We start from the raw sequence: 14502 nt of genomic DNA on the forward strand, positions 1-14502 counted from the left end.
GATGCGACAGTGCCAAACGTGCAAAAATCCCGTTACCACCTGCCGAATGATTTGATCGTGTGAATCAAAAATGGTTCCATTCTGGCATCGGTCCGGCCGTCAACAGCCGAGTGGCAGTCCTCTATTATATCAGCGCGGGGTGGCCGGGGTAGCTCTTATCCGCGGGTAAGCCCCGGGATAAGCCCCTTTGCACATATCCGCTTTCACCGCCTTTTGATTGGTTCGGCTTTTGTCTTTCTTCAACTTCCGGGTCACGTGCTTCATAGATCGACAAATCATAGTTCTCTGTTGTACAGTAGCTTGCAAAATCGCCTTGGGCTTTTATACATACTTTTTGTTTCCCACCCCCAGTCGCCAAGGCCCAGTTAACCCGAAGCAGTTAGCCTTAAAAAGACCCTGGCTAGCACCTTTTGAATGGTATGGTAAGAAACAAGACGATGACAACACGGCTGCGACTTGGAGTGTCTGCCTTATCGTGTCGTCGGAGACAGCAATCTGATAATCCGGCTTCGTGTACCCCACCTTGCAGGCTGCTGGTTGGTTCTGCTGCTGTGCAATCACAACTCAGTCGCCAATAGGGCGCGGTACCTCCTGCAGTTCGGACAAAGTACCTCGTTCGCTGATGCGGGCGCTTAGGCCGTGCACCCCGTCACCCCTGATGCCTTAGGCTGATGGAGAATGACGGAGAAAGGGGTCAACAATGGTGGTTTGTATTAATGGGTAAGAAACTGGTTTAAATACATGTGGGGCTCATGCCCTAGTAGCTATGCCCTGACAGAGAAGGCGTCTCTGCGTTACCCCTCCTTGTCCCTGATTCGGTGAGATGGCAGTTTTTACAGCCTACAGACACTTTCGAAGCCAAGCGATATAATTTTATTCCTGTATATTTGCTCTTGCATTCGTGGCGGCGGCAGCGGTAGCTTATACCAGACATTTGGTGTTCTATATGCCCATCGAGGAATTGAAACCGATCCACGTGGCGATGGCATCCGCAATATCGTTTGAACCTTCAAATTCGGGGTTCCAGATCGCTGTGAACCACGGCTCGGTCACTAACCACTTCCACATGCCTAAAGAAACGAAAGAGATGAATCCTAGACCTTGTAAGTCAACAGAAAAGCCTAATCAAGATATCAGGCTCACTCATTTTGTCCAAGGTGATCAACCTCAAGCCCACTATATTATCCCTTCGTTGGAAAACCGTCATTTTACTGGCCGTGAATTCACGCTAGATCAGCTTAAACAGAAACTATTTCTACAAGCCAATACTAGAAAAGTAGCTCTATTCGGCCTAGGTGGCATCGGCAAGACCCAAGTTGCTCTTCAGCTTGCCCGCTGGGTGCAAGCGCATATACCAGACTGCTCAATTTTCTGGGCTCCTGCGCTTAGTGTCGAGAGTTTTGAGCAGGCTTGTTCGCAAATCGCGAAAGAGCTGCAAGTCCATCAGAGTTCAGACGGTGAAAGTGCGATGGAATTAGTACACCGACAGCTAAGCTCTAATAAAGCCGGAAAGTGGCTTTTCATTGTCGACAATGCCGACGATGTGGACTTGCTTTTCGATAAGCTTGATCAGTATTTCCCTGCTAGCAACAAAGGCGTTACTTTGCTCACTACTCGTTCCCGTGAGGTGGCACTGTCGTTCGCAGGAAGGGATATAGTTGAGCTCCAAAAGATGACAACGGAGGAAGGGATTACTTTCCTTACTAAGATTGTAGGAGAGGACTCGCTTTGTGACCAGATCTCCACTATGCAATTACTGGAAGAGCTAAACTTCCTACCTCTAGCTATTGCGCAGGCGGCTCACTATATTTGTCGAAACGATGCAACTAGCACACGGTACCTCGAGCTTTTGCATAAAACCGAAAAAGACCGGATACGTCTAGCGGGTAGGGAGTTCCACGATAGCACTCGCTATCGTAGAATGCCTAACGCGGTGACCACCACATGGCTTATCTCATTCAATCAGATTCAGAGCTCAGATCCCTCTGCTACCGATTTATTAGGATTTATGTCTTATCTTGAGCCAAAGGCAATCCCGCGATCTATTCTCCCCCCCTCGATTCGGAAGAGGAGATGGAGTTTGCGATTGGTACGCTGTGTAGCTATGGATTCCTGACCAGGAGGGAGAATAGGAATATATTTGACATGCATAGCCTCGTACAGTTGTCAACCCGAGTGTGGATAGCAGAGGCACGGAAGACGCAACGGGTTATCACAACCATAACGCAACATATAGTCAAGCATTTTCCATCCGATGAATACACAAATCGTGACACATGGAGGATGTACCTACCACACGCCCTTGAGATTCTTAGGAGAGGGGAAAGTCAGGATATAAGTGAGACGTATAGCTTGCTTTCCAAGGTTGGGAATTGCGTTCTAGCGGATGGCCGAGCGAGAGAAGCTGTTACCTTTTTTGGGACTGTGTGTGCATGGAATGAAAGACACTATGGTGAAGAACAACCTGATCGACTGGCATCTCAGCACGAACTCGCAAGGGCATACCAATCCAACGGGCAGATCAAGCAGGCCGTGGAGCTACTTACGCACGTGGTCGCGGTGAAAGAGAGAACGCTCGATGAAGAACATCCCTCTCGACTGGCATCTCAGCACGAACTCGCAGGGGCATACCAATCTAACGGGCAGATTAAGCAGGCCATGGAGCTACTTAAGCACGTGGTCGCGGTAGAAGCGAGAACGCTCGATGAAGAACATCCCTCTCGACTGGCATCTCAGCACGAACTCGCAGGGGCATACCAATCTAACGGGCAGATTAAGCAGGCCGTGGAGCTGCTTAAGCACGTGGTCGCGGTGCAAGAGAGAACGCTCGATGAAGAACATCCCTCTCGACTAGCATCTCAGCACGAACTCGCAGGGGCATACCAATCTAACGGGCAGATCAAGCAGGCCGTGGAGCTGCTTAAGCACGTGGTCGCAGTGAAAGAGAGAACGCTCGATAAAGAACATCCCTCTCGACTGGCATCTCAGCACGAACTCGCAGGGGCATACCAATCTAACGGGCAGATCAAGCAGGCCGTGGAGCTGCTTAAGCACGTGGTCGCAGTGAAAGAGAGAACGCTCGATGAAGAACATCCCTCTCGACTGGCATCTCAGCACGAACTCGCAGGGGCATACCAATCTGACGGGCAGATGAACCAGGCCGTGGAGCTGCTTAAGCACGTGGTCGCGGTGCAAGTGAGAACGCTCGATGAAGAACATCCCTCTCGACTGGCATCTCAGCACGAACTCGCAAGGGCATACCAATCTAACGGGCAGGTTAAGCAGGCTGTGGAGCTACTTAAGCATGTGGTCGCGGTGGGAGAGAGAACGCTCGATGAAGAACATCCCTCTCGACTGGCATCTCAGCACGAACTCGCAGGGGCATACCAATCTAACGGGCAGATTAAGCAGGCCATGGAGCTACTTAAGCACGTGGTCGCGGTAGAAGCGAGAACGCTCGATGAAGAACATCCCTCTCGACTGGCATCTCAGCACGTACTCGCAGGGGCATACAAATCTAACGGGCAGATTAAGCAGGCTGTGGAGCTGCTTAAGCACGTGGTCGCGGTGCGAGAGAGAACGCTCGATGAAGAACATCCTGATCGACTGGCATCTCAGCACGAACTCGCAAGGGCATACCAATCTAACGGGCAAGTTAAGCAGGCCGTGGAGCTACTTAAGCACGTGGTCGCGGTACGAGTGAGAACGCTCGATGAAGAACATCCTGATCGACTGGCATCTCAGCACGAACTCGCAAGGGCATATCAATCTGACGGGCAGATCGAGCAGGCCGTGGAGCTGCTTAAGCACGTGGTCGCAGTGAAAGAGAGAACGCTCGATAAAGAACATCCCTCTCGACTGGCATCTCAGCACGAACTCGCAAGGGCATATCAATCCAACGGGCAGATTGAGCAGGCTGTGGAGCTGCTTAAGCACGTGGTCGCGGTGCGAGAGAGCACGCTCGATGAAGAACATCCTGATCGACTGGCATCTCAGCACGCACTCGCAGGGGCATACCAATCTCAGATCAAGCAGGCCGCGGAGCTACTTGAGCATGTGGTCGTGGTTCAAGAGAGAACGCACAATGAAGATCTGATCGATTAGCGTCTTAGCGCGCTCTCCAAGGCATTAAACAGTCGATCAAAGTACCGATCATGGACAACATTTTTATCATCCCCACCTGATATTGGGTCTTAGTCGAACTGCTCTTCCTTGAACAAATCCGCTGAATAAAGTCTCATTAAAGTAACTGCCATTTTTATTTCGTTACTTATGCTTCACGGTGGCTCCTGTAGGCAACAAACCGAAGTCAGTTGAGTAAGCCTGAAACGCGCAAGGTGACGGTTTGTGACAATACTATGTAATATACAGAGCCAAATATAAGACAGGAGCGAACTGTATGCGATTAGGGCCGTCTTGGCATTGGCATTTGAAATAGAAGGTGTGAAATGTAAAAACTCAAGGCGGTTTTGCAAGCTACTGTTGGTGCAACTGATTCTACATGTATCTACATTCACTATGGACTAAAGTAGAGCCATGGTCTCGAGGAAATATAGGACACAAATACGCGAGGCGACTTTCCGAGAAATCCATTGAGAAAAGGAAAGAAACCCGCTAGTGCTCATAGCTGGTAAAGTAATCCAGAACGTTGCTTGTTTTACTTTCATCCAGCTTGTTGATTTCAATTCATCAATAGGAAACTTCTAGCAAATCAGCCACCTCGTAATTTCCGATCTCAAAATTCCCACAGTCTACCTGCTGCTTGATCTTCCGATATAATGCCTTCAAAGCCTCACGATCTTCGTCATCGCAATGTGGCCAGGCCTCCTTATCGTCTTCCCGCCTTGATGAAGTGAATTGAGAGGGCCCTATACCCCCATCAAACTCCATGTAACGTTCGTGCATCAATACCGGTACAAGGTCCAGTTCTTTCTCGAATGGCAGCCCCCACCCATGATCTGAGTTCCATGCTTGATTGTGACCAATCGCAAAATGACGGAGGTGTGGAAGGCCGGTCTCAAATGAGGCAAAATAGTCATTCCATCGGCGTGGATAATCGTAGTGCCAGTCATCGCTCCACTTCTCATTAATTTGAAATTTCATTCTGGATTTCGGTAGCGGGCATTTGTCAAGTTGGAATTCGTAATCCAATATTCTCGCGTGGAATAAAATCGGACAATCGTCAAGGTAAAGTTCTTGGAGTGTTGACGAATGTGATAGAATCCAATCGAGCTGCTGGTCTTCGAAAAAGGAGAAGTTGCCCAGAGTGAGCGACTGCAAATTTGGGCAGTGGATCCCTTCGAGGCTGAATTTAGGGTAGAATCCCCAGTAAAAGCCGGAATATAGAGACAGCTTCCGGAGTGATCCCATGGTGGGTTTCAGCCAGACTGACGGCAGTATACGTGCGTAGAATTCTTGCGCCTCGGCTTTCTGTCAGACATTCCCCAAATTAGCATGAATAATAATACATAAGCTTGTTTCGAACAGACTGGAGTAGATACAAACCTCGATTTCATCTTCAGGGCTTGCAGGTACGAGCTCATGCATAACGTTCAGTCTCAGCGAGCTCAGCTTGCTCAGTACTTGCTGGAAATCTTTACTCAATGGTGTCACATTCTGCTGATTTTGAATCCCTAATTCTTTCAGGGGTTGCTTTAAAGACACTAGCGCCGTACCCAGCCATTTTATGATGGTTTCTCGGTAATCAATCGGCTGGGGAGCCTCGAGATAATGGCTGTCTAGCACGCAGTTTTGGTCGAAGCGCAGCACGACGCTTTCGAGATTCGGAATTTTCGGAAGCATAAATAGGAGCTCCTTCCATTTGAAAGGTAGCTCAACTGCTTCGTGCTCTATGTCAGGTTCCTGATGTACTACATATTAGCTAACCCTTGAATGTATGACAATATTGTTCCATCTCAGGGTGAGATCTCACAGAGTCGACCTCGACAGTATTGAAGCGGATCTTGCGCACATGTTCTTTTAACTGTGGATGGGCTATAATTGACCCGAAAGCCTCACAGCTTTTATCGTCGGTGTACAGTGAGAGCGTAGAGAACAGATTCTTGGTTGCCAAGGCGGATAGCGTGTGGTTTGTCAGTCTTAGGGCCTTCAGGGTTTCCGTGTCCGAGAGAGATGTGATGATTGCAAGTAGCTCTAGGGGGAAATTAAATGATGCCATGTTCACGGGAAAATATTTAATCCTCTGTCAGAAACGGGCGTGTCAGATCTTCTTATAAAGCTTCGATTCCGGCATACTAGACCCAAAATGACTCCGCTTGGCGCAGTTTTCTAGACACCTTTAGGCAGAAAGGTGGAGGTTAGCTTATGGAAATTCACACACGTCTCAACATTTTCAGATGTACCCAAGTTTTGCCCCCTTTCTTTCTTCTACTCTTCTTTAATGAGCTCCAGACAGAATCTGAATATGTTGCGTTGATTTGATTTTCTAGGTCGGAGATTATCTGGCGATTAACTGCGTCCTCATTGGCCAATTCTCTTTCTAAGGCTTCCAAGGTTTGGTGCCTGATATATCCGGCCGTCATACATTTTTCTGGCTGTACCCCTCTGGATAACCTTGGAAGTGTACATGTCGAGTAGCTCAAATACCGTACAATCACCTCTTACAACTGGAGATCGACCGCATGGATCTGTCTACTTTTGCTACGATTGTACCTCAATCCTCGAGTCTCCCACGTAACTTCAAGAAAGTCAAATGATGAGGCTAATTTGCAAAGATCATAAACTAATCACAAAGAAACTGATGTAACAGGAATACTGACTCTCAAAACAATCAACAAACCAAAACACTCACCATGCCAAAAGCTCTTTCTGGGATCTACAGGCCAAAGACGCACAGATCTGCTCATCTTTCTCACTGACCTCTGCGTTGCATGGCACCTTCGGTTTCGCCGGCCAGATCTCCCGCCCTTGGGATTTCTCACGCTCAAAGTGCTCCGTGACGACATCGCGGACTGTGCTCTGGAAGAACAGCGGCGCCTTCTCATACTTCGGGTGAAGCTCGCCACTCGTAAAGACATTTCGGTCGAGGTTCTTTTGTGCGTTGTTGCAAAGGACCTTGTCTTCTCCCATGACTCGCGCGTACATATCGCTGATGAGCTTGAAGTCGGTATCGGAGGAGTTCCGGTTTCGGTAGACTTCATAAGCCATCTTTGAGCTCTTGGGGCTTGAGGGGAGGAATTTCTGGATCATGATAAAATGCGGCCTGTATATGTGAGAGGATGTTTGGTTTGAGAAGGCATAGGTTGAGAAATACTTACGACACAACCATGGCAGACATGGGGAAGTAGTAGGTGCTGGCAGTGTAAAGGCCCTTCTCGATTTGCTCTGGCGTAGACTCGCAATGATGCTGGATGTGTCCATCTTTAAGATCGCTGTCGAAAGACTCGAGGTTGAGAAATTCAGGAATATCGGCGTGTGTTGTAGGACAGTGGTAGCATTCATTGAAATTATCAGCCAGAATCTTCCAGTTATAGTCGCCTTCGAGCGCATAAGAGTGATCCAGGTCGTAGTCGCCAAAGTTGTAGGCTTTGTACCGTTCTTGCTTGTCGACGTCCTGAAAATGCTCCTCCCATGACACTTCTGGGACTTCGTTCGCATCCATATTGACCCAGATGAAGCCATTCACATCGACCTTGAGGTGGATTCTGAAGAGACCATTCTGCTTGTTATCGAAGTTACTCAACTCTTGGTATTTCGTAGCTTTGGCAAGTTTGCCATTTAGTCCGTAAGACCAGCCGTGGTATCGGCAAGCGAGGATTTGGGAGTTTCCGGAATCCTCTTTCTCAACTACCGGGTACGCACGGTGTCTGCATACGTTGTGGAATGCGTTGACGTTGCCCTGTCGGTCACGAGTGATGATGAAGTCGAAACCTGCAATCTCGTAGCGGAGCCAGTCGCCGGTATTCTTCACCCGCATGCTGTGGGTGATGAAGAGCCATCTCTTCGAAAATATGGCTCGACGCTCCAACTCGTACATCTCTGGCGAGGTGTACCATGATGCAGGCAAGGCACGAACGGGAGAATCTTTGGTTTCTTCCTTGGGGGTAGCGGCGTTGAAGCCAAAATAGTTCAACATTGAAGCCATGGCGAGGATATAAGAAAGTTCAATGGAAAATATCTTCTGGTCTTTGTTGCCTAACTGGTCACCACAATCATCCCTTTATATGTCCTAAAACAATTTGGTATGGTACTGTTAGCCACGTCTATACTCCGATCATATGGACGGCCGTATTCTAATTTGGTAGGGTAACCCATCGTGAGGCGGGTTGATCTTCCAAGAACGGACATCGAACCCCACAACCCGCCACGATAGTACTACAATCTGTACTACACGTCGGATTAAATGCCATGATGGGTTATTAAGGCAAATTCCATCAAACCCGACATATTGTTCGGGCATATATTCTCCAGTCCACGCTACATCGCTTTGTTTGGAGCTTGACACGCATACTTCGAAACGCCGATCGGGTTCTGCAGCCAATAGAAGTTCGCATAAAGTAGATAAGCTACATGAGCTCTAAGTCTCGCGGTATACAGAGTAAGGCATTGCCGATTGAATCAGGACTCGGGTTCCTCAAATTGTGGGATAGGTCACTCCCACGATCAGAAAACAAATACCTTGTCCTACGCATACCTGGCTTCCTTATCATGGCTACATAATTTTGACAAAATAAATGAAAATGCTTAAAATTGTTTATATCTGGACTCCGAAGTGATTGTTTTCCAATATAAGTAGGAGATCGAGGAGTTGATACAGGCCCAAGTTCATAGACGATGTGTAGACCTGGCACTACATCGCGGGTAACCCTCCCGACCCTACACCTGCACCTCCATTTGGGCAGGTCAGGTTCTAAACTTCCGACCCTCGGGTGGGTTAGTCCGAGGGTCGACCCCCATGAGAGCAAAAGGTGCGATAAACATGGTAGAGTAAAAACGTGACTTTTTTAAGTGATAGGACTAGACGATCATTGATTTTGAGCCCAACTCCACCATCCCTCGCAATTTCGCTTTCTGGCGATGCGCTAACAAAGGCTCATATACCATCTCGCGAGCGGTCAATCCCAGAACACTAATGCTGACGCCGTCAACTGCAAGCATTACGTTTGGATACAAGAACTATACGGCTGGGTACGACGGTACAGACTTCACCCTCATTATGCGCCGACAGACCGATACACTGTTCCAATATAGTGTTGACATATCCTTTGCGCCAAAATCTCAAGACGAGGAAGTTGGGGTAACAGTGTCTCTAAAAAAATTAACAGGGCAATAACGATTGTCGAATCGCCGGATACCCGGAGTTTAACTATGATACCCATCAATACTGCCTTCTTAGAGCCCACTAGAGTGGATAGAGTGGACCACAGATCCCTTTTTTAAGGTATCCTCAGCTGTTGGGATGGAGGCTTACTACAATGAGGAATGACTTTGAGGCGTCACGGCCCGCTGTGTCATTAAGACATACAGGCTCTAGGTACCCGAGACTCACTATGTAATTGGCAACTGGTGTGGTACTTGGTACGGGTGAAATTTGTATTGCAGCCAACCGTTACAGAAAACTGGTATAATATATATATGAATGGGAGATATGTACTCTATCAAAACCCACTATTTCAATAACGTATTTCACCAGCCGTCCATCCAAAGGAACTGGTCATAAAGAGGTTATATGAGTCCACTCATAGCCTGTCCTTCATATTTGTGGTCAACTCAATACAGATTTGTCTCGTGTACATACGAACAATGAAACGCTCCAAACATCATCGATTTGGCTCACTAATGCGGTGGATACCGCGGGAGCTTCCAAGACTGGTGTAAAATCAATTCTAAACGCTCCATGGTTCTCTGGAAGCTAAATTGAGCAAAACCCTGTATGATTACGTAGTATTCAAGGCTACCACCTGTAGATGTGGGCGGGTAGCACTGCGGAGGGAGTTGCCGCTACTTTAGATACGGCTTGAGATACTACCAGCAGATGTGTGTATCAACTGAGCCCAATTTTGTAACAAAATCATTCATCCGAGATATAAGATAAGGCGATAAAAAGAGGGTATAGATTGAAAATCGCAAAGAAACCAACATAGAATCCCCAAGGGGGGCTAGAACCAAGACTCCATCGCTTCAAAACGAAAAACACCAGCGTAAAACATAAAGATGCGCCAATTTTGATTGTCAGAAGGTCTCAAGGCCCCCGGCACATAACAACCGAATCTCAATGACTATCGGTCAATGAGATGAGAGTAGAATACCAATCAAACAGAGAAACGCGAGGATGTTCCGACACGTGGGTCAACGTTCAGAAAAGGCACGAACGCAGCTCCAGCGGTACGTCCTCCTATGTAGACATCGTAATTCATTAACATCATCTTCGCCATTCATAGAACATTACATTGATGCAAGACTAGCAGATCCTGCAGCCGCAGATCCCCAGCGCAGTTTTCGGAGTCCGCCACGGACCGCTTCCTGGCCACATCCTGTTGAGGGGCGAGGGCCAGGAACACCATCTCCCATCATCCCCACCTCAACTCGCCCGACCTCACGGCCGATCATATACCCGGCGGAAAAACTGATTGCAGAGAATAGAACGACAACCCCGGCGCTGATGACCCATGTCATGATCGTGGGGCTGACAGTCGTTGCTGAATCTGTCATGCTTACGCGACGGCTCTTCTTCGATGCAGCACCGCGGTCTTTAGGAGAACTTGAACGGCGCTTTGCTTTGGCGGCAGATGGGTCAGATGACACCGACGGAGCTCTTAGGTTCCTCTGCGGTGCCCCTATAGACGGACTTGTTTCTGGATACTGCGGCGACGACGTGGTCTCTTCATCGCTGCTCTCCTCTCCCATAGCGACCGATGCACCTACTAGTCGGAATAAAGCGGGGTGTCCGCCTCCAGAGGGTGCAGCTGGGGTAGGTGATGGCCTATTGTCATTCTTGGGAAGGCCTCTAGCGGCAGCGGCACATGAAAGAAGTGTTGATAGGCTGGCACGAAGAGCTGCATCGTGGTCGGTATGATGGGAAGGGGAGATCATGTTGTAAGGGCTGTGTTGGTATTGAGTTCTGCGCGATGATCGTGGACTAGGATAAGAATCCCTTCGAGGGGTTGCACGAGTAGACGGTACACTAGGTTGAGTACGTCGTGCAGTCCATCCAGGTTCTGATGCTGCTGGTGGGTGTGTGAATATGTTTGGTTGGGGTACGAAAGGTGATGGGTTGATTCCCATCCCTAAAGCAGTAGAAGTATCATCTTCATCATCGCTGGAGGCAGCATCTGAACCTGAGGGCCGTGCAGCGCGTGCAGATAATGCAGGTGGGAGCGTTGGGCAGGTTATATCTTCATTCGAGCTGCTGAGAACGCGATCAGACTCGCTTTCGCTCTCGTCATATTCCTCTTGGCTGCTACTGGCTTGACTGACATCCCGCGATGCATAGTCCACCTGGGCTGTGGTGATAGCAGCAAGGTGTTGAAGACGACGTCGCCTATTGCGGCGATGGTACACTCCTGCTTCTCCAATTTCGACCTGCAAGCCGGTAGTGATTATATCTTCATTCGTGGCAGCAGAGGAGAAAGAAGAAGAGGATGGTTGCGAGGATACGTCAATCCAGGAATCTATGTAGTATCGTAGTGAGTACATTATGAAAACGTGAGAGCAATTATGTATATGAAAGTTCATCAGGGGAGGTACCAGTCGGATTATAAAAAGGACTACATACCCTCTGATCTCATGGGCGCCGCACCAGATGACTGGGGCTGACCGTTATCTTGCGGCTGATGGCCATCCGTCATCCGACTTGCGGCTCTAGGCTCACGCACCTGACCTAGCGGATAGTGATTTGGTTGCATAGCCAGAGAGTTGAATGAATATGAGAAGGAGTAGAATAGAAATATAAAAGAGAGGGGATCAGGCCACTCTGGGAAGTACAAGAGAGCGGTCAACGTGGGGTTATCTTATCAAATGTGGAGTCGATCACTGATGCCCAAAGCAAGGGTTTTATACTCCTTTCTGCTCACAAGATTTATAAAAAGGAAGCAAAAATAGTTAGATTAATCTTCAGAAACAGAAAGAAAAGGACAGTGATCGAAGAGATCGAAGAAAGATGAAGGAAGCTCTCCAGGTGGAAAGATTCGAAATGATGAGGTGATCAGCAGACCGAACAGGTGATTTGCAGCCCGTGACAAGGCAAAGGGCGAAAGACGATGCGAGGGGATCGTCAGTGGTAAGTGGCGCAGGTTTTATGGAATGTTGAGATTGGAGAAGCTCACAAAGAGGCCTTCTTTCATCAACAAGTCAACCAAAGAAGGACAAATCAATCAAAGTCCTCAGGCAAAACAAGTTTGCGTGGAAGGCGGCATCTAGCGGCAATATACAGGCTGATAGGTTACATGTCTACAAACAAGATGGAAAAGTTGATCATAATGAAAATTGAAATGATGTATCAAATTGAAGATACCTGAGCTAAGATCATATTACACATAATTAAACACGAACTTTTTTCCTCTCAAAGCAAACCTGAGACCCATGGACACCGATATGTTGCGGAAATCAAATGCAGAAAATATCAAGTTCAGAAGGTAACCTTGGTACCCTTGTACTCAGGGATGGAACCCTTGCCCTTGTTGAGGCCACCGCGGCCGCCACGGTCGCCGAAGCCACCACGACCACCACCACGGCCGCCACGGTCACCGAAGCCACCACGGCCACCACCGCGACCACCACCGCCGCGTCCACCGAAACCACCACCGCCACCGCGGCCACGACCACCGAAGCCACCGCGGTCACCACCGGCAGGGCGGGGAGTAGAGAAGTCAAGACGGATAGAGCGGCCCTCGAGCTCGTGGCCGTTGAGGGCAGCGTGAGCAGCCTTGGCCTCATCAATGGAAGAGAACTGAACGTAACCGAAGCCCTTGGGGCGGCCGGTCTCCTGCTCAGTGGGGAGACGGATTCCAAGAATGGAACCCTGGGCACCGAAGACCTCGTGGAGAGCATCCTCAGTGGCGCTGAAGGGAAGGTTGCCAACGAAGAGAGTGTCGCTCTCGGGGCTGGTGGAGTCACCGTAGGAGCGAGCACGATCCTGGGAGCGGTCGGCAGGGGGGTTGGCCTGACGGGGAGCGGCGTAGTCGAGGTTGATGGTGCGACCATCAAGATCGGTACCCTTCTTAGCATCCATGGCCTTGACGGCATCGGCGGCGTTGGTGTACTCAACGTAGCCGAATCCACGGGAGCGGCCAGTCTCACGGTCAGTGACAATGCGGACACCGTTGAGCTCACCGAACTCGGCGAACTCACGCTGGAGCCACTCCTCATCGACGTTCCAGGACAGGTTACCGATGAAGAGGTTGGCAACAGCACCCTCGGGAAGATCATCGGTCTTGGACTTCTTGGCAGCGGCGGCAGGCTCCTCATCGGCCTTGCGCTTCTTGGAGACAGGGGTCTCCTCGGAGTCGGAGTCAGAGTCAGAGCTGTCAGAGTCGGAACCAGACTCAGAGTCGGAGGAAGCCTTCTTGGCCTCGGACTCAGACTCAGAAGAGTCAGAGTCAGAGTCGGAAGACTCGGCCTTCTTCTCGGCCTTCTTGGGAGTGGGCTTCTCCTCCTCGGACTCAGAGTCAGAGTCGGAAGAGTCGGAAGAGTCGGAAGACTCAGCCTTAGCAGCAACCTTCTTCTCGGCCTTCTTGGGAGCGGGCTTCTCCTCCTCGGACTCGGAAGAAGAGTCAGAGTCGGAAGAGTCGGAAGACTCAGCCTTAGCAGCAACCTTCTTCTCAGCCTTCTTGGGGGCGGGCTTCTCATCCTCGGACTCAGACTCGGACTCGGAGCTGGAGGAAGCATCCTTCATATCCTCATCGGACTCGGACTCGGATTCGGAGGAGGAGCTGGGGGTAGGCTCCTTCTTCTTGGACTTCTTGGAGGCCTTCTCCTTGGCGGCGACCTTGCTGGCAACGGCCTTGCTCTTGGCGGCAGGGGACTGGGAAGCCTTGGTGACACCGGCATCCTTGACCTTGTTCAAGGTCTTGCTGACCTTGGTGGCCTTATCGGCACCCTTGGTAGATGTCTTGGACATTGTGAACTAGCAACGAGAAAAGGATGTTAGCGATTGCTCTTTGGTAGAATTGGGGGGACTCATATGGAGGGCTTGGGAGGCTGGCTTGTATCTTGGGTAGGGTGGCACATACTGTAGTGACAAGTGAAATTCTTGTAGTATGTGCGGCAAAGCCCACGATCCCTCAAAGCACCCGTGTTATGGATGTGTAAAATGGAACAACAGCCCTCAGAAGAACTGCCAGAAGTGAACTAAATCACAGCTGGACGTTAACCCACTACCCACGGACGGACAAGTTTTCAAGCCCACAAGCAACAGACAGCCAATACTGTCTAGAATATGTAACCCACGAGGAAGATGTCCCACAGAGCCCACAGAATAGATGTATGTCAAGCCCACAGCCCTCGGAGAAATAAAAGAGCCCACAGAACGAACTTACGAGATAA

At 49.5% G+C, this 14502-nt stretch overlaps 5 protein-coding genes across 5 annotated transcripts; 1 reads left to right on the top strand and 4 right to left on the bottom strand.

The window, feature by feature from the left end:
* Positions 1 to 946: 946 nt before the first annotated feature.
* Positions 947 to 4104, top strand: N7447_008503 (uncharacterized protein; the record flags this gene model as incomplete). Its single annotated transcript, XM_057232765.1, has 4 exons — positions 947 to 1103; positions 1158 to 2089; positions 2154 to 2175; positions 2237 to 4104. 4 exons carry the CDS (start codon positions 947 to 949, stop codon positions 4102 to 4104), a joined length of 2979 nt encoding a protein of 992 aa, XP_057082307.1.
* A 585-nt stretch (positions 4105 to 4689) lies between these two features.
* N7447_008504 (uncharacterized protein) lies at positions 4690 to 6178 on the bottom strand (the record flags this gene model as incomplete). The annotated part of the gene is made up of 3 exons (XM_057232766.1): positions 4690 to 5430; positions 5506 to 5862; positions 5933 to 6178. The coding sequence occupies 3 exons, from the start codon at positions 6176 to 6178 to the stop codon at positions 4690 to 4692; spliced, it is 1344 nt and encodes a 447-aa protein (XP_057082308.1).
* A 629-nt stretch (positions 6179 to 6807) lies between these two features.
* N7447_008505 (aromatic ring-hydroxylating oxygenase subunit alpha) lies at positions 6808 to 8104 on the bottom strand (the record flags this gene model as incomplete). Its single annotated transcript, XM_057232767.1, has 2 exons — positions 6808 to 7222; positions 7278 to 8104. 2 exons carry the CDS (start codon positions 8102 to 8104, stop codon positions 6808 to 6810), a joined length of 1242 nt encoding a protein of 413 aa, XP_057082309.1.
* Positions 8105 to 10404: 2300 nt separating this feature from the next.
* N7447_008506 (uncharacterized protein) lies at positions 10405 to 11864 on the bottom strand (the record flags this gene model as incomplete). The annotated part of the gene is made up of 2 exons (XM_057232768.1): positions 10405 to 11630; positions 11735 to 11864. 2 exons carry the CDS (start codon positions 11862 to 11864, stop codon positions 10405 to 10407), a joined length of 1356 nt encoding a protein of 451 aa, XP_057082310.1.
* A 722-nt stretch (positions 11865 to 12586) lies between these two features.
* N7447_008507 (putative nucleolin protein Nsr1) lies at positions 12587 to 14077 on the bottom strand (the record flags this gene model as incomplete). The annotated part of the gene is made up of 1 exon (XM_057232769.1): positions 12587 to 14077. The coding sequence occupies one exon, from the start codon at positions 14075 to 14077 to the stop codon at positions 12587 to 12589; it is 1491 nt and encodes a 496-aa protein (XP_057082311.1).
* Between the last annotated feature and the right edge of the window lie 425 nt (positions 14078 to 14502).

This window comes from Penicillium robsamsonii, assembly GCF_028829455.1.
Source record: "Penicillium robsamsonii strain IBT 29466 chromosome Unknown utg000005l_segment0_segment0, whole genome shotgun sequence".
Lineage (NCBI taxonomy): Eukaryota > Fungi > Ascomycota > Eurotiomycetes > Eurotiales > Aspergillaceae > Penicillium > Penicillium robsamsonii.